The sequence below is a fragment of the Mchenga conophoros genome, linkage group LG18, assembly GCF_057382185.1.
Source record: "Mchenga conophoros isolate Kocher_MC1m ecotype Shallow Benthic linkage group LG18, M_conophoros_male_GT1.1, whole genome shotgun sequence".
NCBI lineage: Eukaryota > Metazoa > Chordata > Actinopteri > Cichliformes > Cichlidae > Mchenga > Mchenga conophoros.
Genome location: NC_140543.1, coordinates 30502738 through 30515564, shown reverse-complemented (window position 1 = coordinate 30515564; position 12827 = coordinate 30502738). Strand labels below are relative to the sequence as shown.

Sequence of the window (12827 nt, the reverse complement as noted above, 5' to 3'; positions counted from 1 at the left end):
AAGTTTTTTTTTCTTTCCTTAAGTAACACAAAGATGAAAAGAAGGAGAATTACTACTACTACTAATGATGATAATAATGATGATGATACAAACTGTACTGAAGTTTAAGGGAACAAAATGTAGATAACGACTAAATATGGAAAAAGACTATTATTTTGAAGCGTCATCTCGTTTCCTGCTATGGTCACGTGGTTTTTCAAGATGGCCGCGCCCACAGCGCTGTAGCAGCTGATTGTGTCCATGCGAGCGGGGTTTAAATGACAGTTGAGGAGCAGCAGGTTACAACTGACATCCCCGCAGAGAGACAGAGGAGTTTCTGAAAGGCTGTCCCATCCTCAGCACCGCCAACATGAGCAAGCAAGAAAATCTAATCCTGTGAGTACTTCCTTCTTTGTTTCTCGAAACAAACTGCCGCTTGTTACATTGTTACATTTAAGGTTAGCATTTTTGGCTGTTTAGCCGTCTAAAAAGTGACCTTATGAAACCCCCCGTTGTCATTGTTATGAAACATTTCTTCCTATTATGGGTCAGTTATAGAAACACAGGCCTCATTCCTTAAAGCTACGTAATCCAATGCCAGAGCGAAGTCGCTTCCTCTTACAAAAAAACAAAAAAAACTCATTCAGAAATCCAGCAGTCTAATAATCTCTTGTTCATATTTAGAGATGAACTTATTTTGCAACATGAATTAGTGCTTTAAGCAAATTCTGTGGCTCGTCTGATAAATTCGGCAGAGCTAATAATGTAAAAGTCTTATTAATCTTTTGGTTTGTTCTATTTAACTAGCTTCAACTCCGAGAAAGCCAGGCGTCATTACAAAACGTATGACGCCTTTTGTATGGCCTGCTTTAACAACGTGCTAACCTTATTTACAATCAATATTGTATGGATGTAATAATGGTGCTAAAGATACAGAGGGCTGTTAAAAAATAAAAAGAAAGTTTATCCAGGTCATTTTACTTTAAGTCAGTTTACTAAAAGTGAGTGATAGTGTCAGCTGAACACAAAAAAACTCCTACGGTTCTGTCACTCTAATGGGAATAGTTTTTTTATTCTGACATTTTTACATATAGTGTGGAAGCTGAAGCATCTAAATGATCCCATACAGAATCCATGACAAACTCTGATAGTGTGTTTTTATAACCCACACGTTTAATTCTTAAGAGTCTAACAGCAGACTTGCATCTTTTAAAGTTAAGTGTAGCAAGCTAAACATAATTGGCTATCTGTGAAATGTTTTTGTGGTCCGTCTAACAGTTTCATGTCAGAGTCTGAATTAGATTAAGGTTGTGATACATTACTGATCCATCCTAAGCACTCCTGTATTTAACTGTCATTTCTCCTGCTGGGAGAAGATAAGAGAGCAGAGGACTGTTATCTCCCAGAATCACTCTTTTGGTGAATGCCCTTCAGCTGGATGCCCAGAGTGATTGCAGGGGAAAGGGAAGGGTGGGCCTTTATTTTTAGATAACTCAAGTTTGCGGCTGTATTGTAAAGAGGTTATGACACTATCAGCTAAGCTCCATTCCCTCAACTATGTAATATAAATTGAAATTGCCAGTGTGCTTTGGCCATGCCACAAATATCTTAAAATTCTGTCTAAATTTGTATTATTTTTTATTTTTCGATTTTTCGATTCTAACATGAAGTGCTTTCTACCCAGCCCCAAAGACTTTCCTCAGCTAAAGAACGACACATTCCTGAGAGCGGCACGAGGAGAGGAAATCGAACATGTCCCAGTCTGGTGTATGAGACAGGCTGGCAGATATCTACCAGGTACAGGCTTCAGATCAGTTCTTTCGTCTCTTGTTTCTGACATGAATAGTAGCACTGTACTATCAAATGTGCTACACTGATTACCCTTAATATTCGTGATCATGTTTTCAGGTTTCATATTGTAGTATTTCACTTTCTGCATGACCATAAGCATGAGATTCACATCCCTGATAACCACTAACTCCCTGTTATTGAGTCTTAATGCTGATCTGTAGTGTTTTTTTGTTTTTTTTTTACTCTAATCTGCAGAGTTCCGTGAGTCCAGAGCAGGGAAGGACTTTTTTGAGACATGTCAGTCACCAGAGGCTTGCTGTGAGCTCACTCTGCAGGTACAGACCTGGATTCACAGGGGGGAGAAAAAAAAATCTAATTTCACAGTGTTAACATCAAGTCAGCAACACCATTATTAGGTGTGAGATGATGGAGTGGTTGTTACACCACCCACAGGGTACCAACAAGAATAACTTATCCCAATTTTTTTTCTCTCTCCCCCCCCCCCCCCCCCCCCCTCCAGCCTCTGAGACGTTTTCCCTTTGATGCTGCCATAATCTTCTCTGATATCCTAGTTGTCCCACAGGTAAGTCTGTTCAGACCAGGCTCAATTGCTAGCATGTATAAAATGTTTACAGCTAGTCTTTTGCTATATTTTTGCCAGATGTACAGTAAAAGAGGTTTTCTGTAATCAGAAAAATATACATTTTGTGAGTAGAAAGTGTGTTTAGGGTTTTGACGTTTATTAATATTTAAATAACCTCTGACATACAGTACAACCAGTGTCTGCTATGTCTTCAGGAATGAGAAGAATTTTCATGTGTGGTAACAAATGGCTATGTATTGATGTAATACATGTATGTGATGTCCACATGTTTTAATTGTTAATTTAACAAATTACCATTAGTCAAGTATTAAGTATTAATTTTTCAGTTTGGTTCAAAACCCCCAACAATCAGATTACCCCCCTATGACCAGCACTTGGAGACAGTGGGAAAGAAAAACTCCCTTTTTAACAGAACAAAACTTCCAGCAGAACCAGGCTCAGACTGGTTGGGGGTGAGGGGAGGGTGACTGTACAAAAGACATTCTGTGGAAGAAATAGAGAAACTGTGTTCCTCCACAGTGGACGCAGTGTCTCAAAATGTTTTTGACAAAATAACTCTTTTGATGACACTATTAATTAATTAAATAACAAGATATATTTTTCATCTATTCAGGTGTCCTGAATCTGTTTTCCACTCATTCTCTGTACAGCTGTGACCCTCCCTGATCCTTCCTTTATACTCAAAGCCTTCTTCCTGTTAGCTGGGAGTTCTTCCTCCCCACGCTTGCTATTATTTTTTTCTTAGAACATCAGTTGATAGTTGGGTTACCCTCTTTAATATGTCTTACAATATAAAGAGCCTTTGGATGGCTTATGTTGTGAACAGAGATGGGCAGTAACGCGTTACTGTAATCTGATTACTTTTTTCAAGTAACGAGTAAAGTAAGGGATTGCTATTGCAAAAACGGTAATTGGATTACCGTTACTTTCCCGTAGGAACGCTGCGTTACTGCGTTACTAAAACCGTGATTTTTTTTTTTTTTTTTTTTTTTTTTGCAAGAATGTCTCATGACAGTGACGTAAGCGAGTGCAACGTGTGACAACAGCTGTCTGCAGATCAACAATGGATCATATATCGAGTGCGGGAGAGAGTATGAGCATCAGAGGCGGAGCCAGACATTTGAAACACCCGGGGCTTAGCCCTAAAGGGTAGTAAGCATGTGGGATTTTTTTTTTTTTTTTTTTTTTTTTTTTTTTTTTTTTTTTTTTGGGGGGGGGGGGGGTTAGAAATGACTGAAAGATTAATTGGCTCTGTTTTGAGTTTTGTTCAAAAAAGAATGACTTCATATAGGGAAATATATATATCACATGTGCAGGACACCTTAAACTAGTTTTTTTATTAAGCAGCAAGGCAGAACAAAGTCGGGGCTGTATCAAGACACGAGGACTAAACCCCGATTCAACCAGACCCAGAACTGATCCGGAATTAAAACAGGACTGCAACAGTTCAAAATCAGGACTACCGAGGACTTAACCAAGACAGAACCAGAATCAGAACTAGATGATAGTAGCACTAAAAATCATCATAGACCTGCACTACACTTGTTTTTTTTTTTTATTCTACCAAAGTCCACTATTTAGATTGAGAAAAGTTTATATAATTATTTAGCCTTGTTGTGCAAACAAGCCTGCAGAACTTAATAAATATAGAATTTGAAAAATAGCAAACCTAAAAAGAAACACTAGGTACGAGATACATGAGGACCTATGATACGGTGATACTTTTGGTAAACAACCATTTGACTGACATGTGTGTCTCACCTGCTCTTGTTCCATCTCTGTTCTGTCCTCATTCTCCATCTCCCTCTCTGTTCCTCTCTCTCCCTCTTTGTGCTGACAATCATCAAATATACAGTTGAAACCAGATATTTATGTACTCTTCAGATTAGGGCTGAACGATTATGGAAAATAATCTAATTGCGATTTTTTTGCCCCAATATTGCGATTGCGATGCGATTATTTTTTTAAGGTCTTTGTCTTCTGTATTATTAAACAAAGACAAGCAATACATCATATAGTATGGCCAATACTATATTACATTAATTTTAAACTGTTCTTTCCTGGAAGACAGACCTCTGTTATGATGACATGAGGTGATGCATGAATTGATGACTGACATTTTTATTTAACTTCTTCAATCACAACAGTATATTTGAACATACACAATAGTTTATTTTTAGCTTACAAACATCTGAGCATAAAGTGCTGACAAGGAACCCTGGTGTAAACATTAAAATGAAAGTCAGTACAATGTGCAGATTGCAGAAATATACATAAACAAAATCAGTGGCTTTACCACACTCAGTTTTTCGACATCTGTGAACTACTAGACAGTCATTCAATTAAAAAATAATATTAAATAAATAAAACTAATAAATAAAAAATACACACATCTTACTGATCTCTGCAGTCAGTAACATTACACATAAAGTGCAAACATAATAGCAATTGTATAAACACACACACAAACACGCCTTTAAAATTTAAAGGCGTGAAATTGGACGGTCTAGTTCTGATTAGCGTCACCGCTGTCTCGGTGGAGTTTAATAAACTCGGCCGTCTGCTTCTTGCTATCTAAAATATAACCAGACACTGGTGTAAATTCTCGACTGTCTCATACTTCTGTTTAATAAGTTTTCTGTTTGACGTTTAGTCAGCTGTGTGAAAACCAAGGAGGAACCCACCCGGGGGATTAATAAAGTTTTATTTTATCTAATCTAATAACTTTAATCTCAGCCAAACCGATTTACTCACAAACAAACAAAACACTGAAAAAAGCCCAACAATAACATTTTTAGGTTGTCTAAGTGACTTATATATTACGTTTAACCCGAGCAGCGAAACTCCGCGGTGATCTGAAAATGATGTGCCGGGAGTTGTGCCGTTCTCGGCCGCATCAGTAACCCTCGAGCTCCCGGCTAGCTGTCGAGCTGGTGGGTAGCAGATGCCTCTGAAAACGTCGAAGCACTTTTGCAAATATGGGATATCTTGATAAACCGAGCAGATATTTGATGTTTACACAACTACTTTCTCGCCTGAAAATATGTTAAAAGTTTATTTTGTGACCCAGAAAGATTAGTATGAGTAATTTTAAAACTTAGTAGCGGCCGCCATTGTTGGAAACTGGAGTTTGGCTGGGCCGCGCTATGAATTCTGGGATATGGTAGTAATTTGGACAGCCTTCGGCGCGTCGCTGTGACGTAATCGGTCTACAAATGCGGCCTCAGGAGGATGCAGCCCATGAATTTGGACATGTCCAGAGTATAATCGCAGCCTTTGCGGTTAGAAAATTGCACTTGATCATGTCGCGATATTATCGCAAATGCGATATATCGTTCAGCCCTACTTCAGATCAAAACACAAACACTTTTTTAATTGTAACATCAAATCAGACTAAATGTTTATTTTTTTAGATTGATAAATATAAAAAACATATTTGTTAACTTTAAGAGTAAAGAGAGAAACCATCTGTATTTCTTAATTGCAAATGGCACCAAATTGTATTCAAACTGAGCCACACTTATGGAGCTCCACAGTTCTTTTCCTGGTGTTTTGGTTGACATCTCTTGATTTTCCCATGTCAAAGAAACAGGCTCTGTGTTTTGCCTTTATATGCATCCACAGCTGTGCCACCAATTTACTCACATGGACTCTACTAACCTATCAGAAGCTTCTTCAGCTCAGAATGGAATCGTCTGGAGTTTCTTATTAATTAACAAACTTAGTGTACATGTACTCCTAAATTTGATCAAAGTGATAAAAATAGACAGCTCTGTCTCTCTTTATTCTGACATTTAACTAATTCAAAAGATATTTCAATATTTATCTAAAACAAAAGTTTACTCTAAATTGATGTTGTACAGTAAAAATGTTTTATGTTTTCTCCCTAAAGTGTATGTAAATATCTGGTTACAAATGTGAATATCCTGCTGTGTACTGAAATCCCTCTTGTTTTGCATAGAAATATACTGAACAACATACAAAGCATAATATATAAAATAACATTTACCTGAGTTTTTTCTTTGAAAGAAGCCTCTAATGTCCATTCTTATATTTCAGTACATAACTGAAACCGATTTAGTCGGGGAGGGTAAGAACTGAAAATATGAAATAAACACACGTAAGATAAGACTCTATTTTAAAAAAAAAAATAGCATTTGTTCGGCTTTTCATTTCGCCATTTGTTGATTCACTTGAAGAGCGAGTAACGTAATATTGGTCAAGTGATCAGTTTGATATCAATCTTTCGTGATTCACCGTCATATTTACATTATTTGTACGGTATGAATGGTTTGCTTTGGTACCTGGTCAAACTTAAGCTCTCCTTAGTATGGCTGGCTCCGTTTCTCCAACAGCGCACTCACAGGCGGCAGCTGCCCCGCCCCTTCGCTCAGTCGCTTAGTGCCTGAGCTCGGATCATACCAATATCAGGGGGGATTCACGCACAGTCGTAAATTCCCACAGTGTGCACTATGTGCTTCGAATATTGTCTGTACTTTTTGTTTTATACAGTTGTCAGCCAGGCATCTAACTATGAAAAAATTACACTCCAAAAGACTCCGGGCTTCTGACAAAACAACCCGGGCTTAAGCCCAGTAAGCCACCTCCACGCTCCGCCCCTGATGAGCATGCAGCATTTAAAGCTTGGAAGTACTGACCTTACTTTGAGTTTGATTCCATAAAAAGTGACAAAAACATTAGCATCTGTTGTGCGTGGGAAGAAAACTTCTTTTTACTCCGAAAAAAAACCCTAAACAAGCTCCGAGTGCGCAACGACGTAATGGGAAATTCACAGAGAAACTCGCGGATTCTTCCACTGACTGCTGCGCCACACCTGCACTAGAGCACACCTCCGCCTACCCTACTCCTGCTTTACAGGTGAAAATAGAGCAACAGGACTGCTAGTCTTTGATTTTATTTACTTTCTGCTGTGTTTTACTTGCATCTATTTGAAAGACTGAGTGTAAACACACAAAATATTTTATTTTATGTGCTGGAATGTGCAGAAAATAGGTTTAAATGTTAAACTAATTTCTTCAAGCCAGAGAATGGTGCATATAATTTAATTTTTGCTTGATGCATAAAGTTAAAAGATTAAAACTGATAAAACAAGTTAAAAAAAGAGACTTTTCCATTTGATTACATTTTGTATGATGGATTATGCAGAAAAAGTAGAATTGGGTTGACAGATCTATTGCTTTATCACCTATTCAGGTTGTAAATCGTGTTTTTAAAAGTAACTATGTAACTAAGTAATTAATTACTTTTGAAAATAAGTAATCAGTAAAGTAACGGGATTACTCTTTTGGGGAAGTAATCAGTAATTAGTTACTGATTACTTTTTTTCAAGTAACTTGACCAACGCTGGTTGTGAACACATCGTAAATAAAATGAGGCCTGTGATGGACTGGACACTGCATGACTGAAAGCAGATATATTAACTTGTTTGGTTTGTCTTTGTTTCTTCTTCCTCCCTCCAGGCCATGGGTATGGATGTCCAGATGGTTGCAGGTAAAGGTCCAACATTTCCAGAGCCTCTGAAGGAGCCAGAGGACCTGCAGCGGCTGCAGGTCAAAGTGGACACTGCCAAAGAACTGGGCTACGTCTTCAGAGCCATCACACTGACCCGACACAAAATTGAGGGCAAAGTGCCACTAATAGGATTCAGCGGGGCTCCGGTTAGGCGCGCACATGTTTAAACATTTATAGAAAATAATGCTTCCATATTCTAACAGCTCTCTGTTCATCCACAGTGGACGCTCATGTCCTACATGATAGAAGGTGGAGGCTCCAACACTCACTCTAAGGCAAAGCGCTGGCTGTATCAGCACCCCGAAGCCAGCCACATGCTGCTGAAGATGCTGACAGATGTGATCGTGGAGTATCTGCTAGGACAAGTGGCAGCTGGAGCTCAGGTCAGACTTCCTTGCTTTCTGTGTCTAAACAGACTTCCTCCATTATGATGTCACTATATATAAATCTTTTTATCTTTAGCTTATTTTAGTTTCCCTTGAAAAAAAGAAAAGATGTAATAAATAAATAAAAAAAATTCACAGGACAGAGTCAGTGTAAGTCATATATGTTTGAGTCAAGGACATAAATAAATGCTGACAATCTCTACGTCAGTGCAAAATACAGCTGAGGCAGCACAAATTATTCCAGTAAGTTTACCCAATCCTGCAATTTTCAGTATTTGTACAGAACATAAACAATGGTGTGGGTGTGTGGTCCTCTCTCCCCATGCTCCCTTATTTCCTCTTTCCCGTCACCTAGCCGATCGATCGTAGCAGATGGCTGCCTCTCCCCGGTGCCTTCGTTCTGCAAGAGGTTTCTTCCCGTTAAAAGGGAGTTCTTCCTCTCCACTGTCAACAAGTATTGGTCATAGCAGATCATATGATGGTTAATATTGCACAATCTTTGTCTTAAAATACCTTGACGGGATTTTTTTTTTTCTTGAGAACTGGTGCTGCATGAATAAAACCGGACTGAACTGACGTAACAGCACCATCTTTTAACTGTCTCATTAATCAGTATGTGTCAGCGTAATGCAGACTTGAACAAATGTGTCCAATCTGAGACAGCGACAGAGCTCCGGGTCTGTGTGCTTGCTTGAACGAAGTGCTTTTTTTTTTTTTTTTTCTTACAAAAGAAGAGAAAGTACTGAAGAAGTGTGACAAGTCTATGAATGTAGCAACAAAGTCAGTTAACTGGCAACAGTGACGTAAATTGAAGTGTTGTCATCACTGCTGTGAGTGGGAGGGATGTCAGTCAGACACGCTGAGACAGAAAATGTTTCCAAGTTAAAAAAGAAAAGTGGTCAGCACGGTCGCCTTTCAGGTTTCAGGTATTTTAATTCATATATTCTACATAATACAGCAGAAAAATACTCAAGTTGAAGGGATTTGAAGTTGTAAGTGAAATGTTAACACAAAGACAGCCCTTTTAAAGTGTTATATTTCCTTTTTTCTTTGTTTTTTATTTTATTTTTTTTAACCCCACTGCTGGGCGCCGCACCTGTGAAATCCCAGTGTTTATAACAGTGACGTCTTGGGTCACTCTCAAAGTGTCACTGTCACCATTCACACAATTCTTGTGTGTTTTTCAGGCACTGCAGGTGTTTGAGTCCCACGCCGGCATTCTGGGACCTGCGGAGTTTAAAGAGTTCTCGCTGCCTTACCTCCGAGACATCGCTCGCCGCGTCAAAGATAAACTGAAGGAGGCAGGACAGGATGTCCCCATGGTGAGAGGGACACCTAACAGATTCACACACAGACATTTGTCCCTCAGTGTATAATCAGAAACACATTTCCTCCATCCACACATGCGTAACACACGTGGACTTCTACACTTACACATCAGCATGAATGCACTGCAAAGAGAGTCACCCGACATGCATATCAGATGCTAAGCTTCAAACAACTAGTAGTAAAAAAATGATGTTCATTGTTTTGTTTGTTGGGTCATTAGTAGCTGCTATATTTGTGTCAGCACTCGGCTCTATTCTTATTAGCACTGTGTTGCCTCCCTGGAGGGATCATTAAGGATTCATGCAGTGTAAGGAGAACCACTGTTCTGTTGGATCTACCTGCAGGTGGCAGCATTTCACCAACAATGGTTCCTGAAGAAGTTGATTTGAAAATCTGTTGTTGTGTGTGTGTGTGTGTGTGTGTGTATTTAGATTGTATTTGCAAAGGATGCTCACTACGCCTTAGAGGAACTGTCTCAGTCTAATTATGAAGTGGTTGGCCTGGACTGGACCATTGACCCACTATCCGCACGGTAACACAAAACGCACACTGGTTTGTCTTTGCATGCAGCACCAGACTCTGTGTTTTAATTGTAAGATTTAAACCAGCCAAACATTTTTGAATGTGAGCCTGAATAGAGAAGTAGCATACAGTGAAAAGCCCACACAGAATCTACAAATACTTGAAGCAAATGTAGGCGGTCATAGCAGTGATGTTGGGCGTGATGTTGGCCATTGCTGACCTCTCTCTTGTTGCTGGGCTGATCTATTCATCAAATGCTTAAACCGCTGGTTGAAGGATTAACTCGTGTGTCCTCTGATGTGTATGTTTGTGAATTCAGGGAACGCACAGGAGGGAAGGTCAGCCTGCAAGGAAACATGGACCCCTGTGCTCTGTATGCTCCAAAGGTAACTTCCAATTTCACTGTGCTTTAAACCGACACATAGAAATCTGAAACTCATACTTAGGTAATTCTCATAAAAGTGACTTTCATAGGTTTTCATATTTAAGAAAACTGCATTTTGACCTTTGATTTTTGCCATTTGCTGTTAATGACTTTAACCTGCTAATCTGGAAAGATTTTGTCTTTGAAGTTTTCCATCTTTTGTGTTTTTTAAATGATACAACTTTAGTCTGACCCCAGACTGACATCCCCGGGTTGTTGGCTGTGGTGCTATCCACGTCAGCTGCTGTGGTCACAGAAACATCAGACTGCTTTGGCAATTGGATTATTGTCATCCCTGCAAACATCTGATTTTTCTGCTCAGTGTGGTGCACAAGATGACACCAAACAGCACAATGAAGACTTTTCTAATAATCAGTCACCATCTGCGGTGGTGATTAAAGAAAATAATCAGCTTGAAATATCCCTGTTAATTTAGCAGATCATCGTTGAATGTGTGATTTAAGAGCTTTTAATCACTATATATATATATATATATATATATATATATATATATATATATATATATATATATATATATATATATATATATATATATATATATATATACACACACACACACCGTATTTCCCGGACTACAAAGCGCACCTGAATATTAGCCGCACAAGCTAAAATCAGGGGAAAATCCTGTTTTGTACATACATTAGCTGCACCTGACTAAAAGCCGCAGGGTTCAAAGCTTGTGCAAAAAGTAGCGGCTTATAGCCCGACAATTACGGTATGTATGTATATATATGTGTATGTGTATATATATATATGTGTATGTATATATGGGTAACAACACAAACCTGTAATCTGCGGTGATAATCATAGGAACAAATTTTAATTGACTTATTTATACTTTGTTAAATAAGCACAAACTCCAAATGTATCAACATTATAGCTGCTAATTTTTTAATGTTTGTTTGAACAAACTGAAAAAAAGCCAAATTAATTGCAACCCTGAAAAGTCCAGACTCCTGCACCCTGTATCGTTACACCTGCCAAACATTTAAATGGTTATCTTCTGTTTTTTTTCCCCTCTAAACTGTAAATAAGGAGGCTCAAACTTTGTATTGTTGGCCACATAGAGCCCACTTTGAGCTTGAGTGGGTCAGACCAGCCAAAGTCCCATTTCTGTCATTGTAGAGACGTTTGACTACACATTGACTCTGTCAGATATCCTAATATTAAAAAAAGAACAAGTCTATAAACACAGATGTTCTCTAAATGAACTTATAGGATATGATCGCTGGAAGAAAAGCTCTCCAGTCTCCTGGCAAAGCGATGACCTGAAACGTCTTTCTCTTGATTGTGGTGGCCACAGACAATCTGCTGAGATTAGCTTGCACTCCTTGTCCTGATTCCCTCATTATCATTCAGTGAGCATGTTCCCTCACATTTGCGCTAATTTCATCTAAAATGACACTGCACCACCTCTCTCACACACTCTGCCTCTCACACGGCTTCACCCTTCAGCTCACCTGTGCACTGTGATCTGGCGTATGTGTCACGTCGTGTCGCTGATGGCGAGCACAAACAGTTTTGCCTTCATTGTAGGAGATGATGTCTGCATTTAACTTCGGCCACCTGCTGTTGCCGTTGAGCGTCCTAGTTAAAATCAGTTTTACTGCGTGAGAATGCGTTTTGCCGAAAGAGCGTTATGTTGGATCGTTTCTTTGTGACGGTGACTGACGTGAACCTGCTCTCTTTCTCTTCAGGAGCGCATTTCAGACATCGTGAAGAAGATGTTGGAGGGTTTCGGCACAAGGGGCTACATCGCCAACCTCGGCCACGGCGTTTACCCCGACATGAAGCCGGAGAACATAGGTGCCTTCGTCGAAGCTGTGCACCAGCACTCCAAACAGATGATCAAACAGATATGAAGATAAATGTCTTGTATGAAGAACCAAACCTGGCCTTATGATGGTGATGCAAGAAAAATGTATAATGAGGCATTATTTTATTAAAAGCTCTAAACAGTAGTAGATGTGTCCATTTGAATATAAAGAGGAAATCCTAAAACAAATTACTTATTTTTCAACACATGAAACACAGAGAATGCTTTTCCTGTTATTTTCAGAAGGAGGCTGATTTTCAACAAAGGAGGAGAAAAAATAACGTGAGGATATTAATTTAAGATGGAAAACATCCAGATCAGCATGTACTGTACATTCTCATCTGCCACAGCTCTCCACAACAAACATTTTCATTTTTTTTTGTTATTATTTTGAAGACCAGATTTTCTCTTCAGCAGTAATGT

At 38.9% G+C, this 12827-nt stretch overlaps 1 protein-coding gene across 1 annotated transcript; it reads left to right on the top strand.

Moving 5' to 3' along the window:
* The first annotated feature begins 188 nt into the window (after positions 1–188).
* On the top strand, positions 189–12549 carry urod (uroporphyrinogen decarboxylase). Its single transcript, XM_085254819.1, has 10 exons — positions 189–375; positions 1664–1776; positions 2026–2105; positions 2291–2353; positions 7855–8052; positions 8128–8289; positions 9480–9614; positions 10053–10153; positions 10463–10529; positions 12286–12549. Exons 1-10 carry the CDS (start codon positions 350–352, stop codon positions 12448–12450), a joined length of 1110 nt encoding a protein of 369 aa, XP_085110945.1. The 5' UTR covers positions 189–349; the 3' UTR covers positions 12451–12549.
* Positions 12550–12827: the final 278 nt, after the last annotated feature.

What these genes read in the sequence shown, in the direction of transcription:
- urod (XM_085254819.1), top strand. Translation starts at nt 350, where the DNA reads ATGAGCAAGCAAGAAAATCTAATCCT. An exon ending in AAGCAAGAAAATCTAATCCT is followed by an intron (nt 376 to 1,663) that starts GTGAGTACTTCC and finishes CTTTCTACCCAG; the next exon opens with CCCCAAAGACTTTCCTCAGC. An exon ending in AAGTGGCAGCTGGAGCTCAG is followed by an intron (nt 8,290 to 9,479) that starts GTCAGACTTCCT and finishes TGTGTTTTTCAG; the next exon opens with GCACTGCAGGTGTTTGAGTC.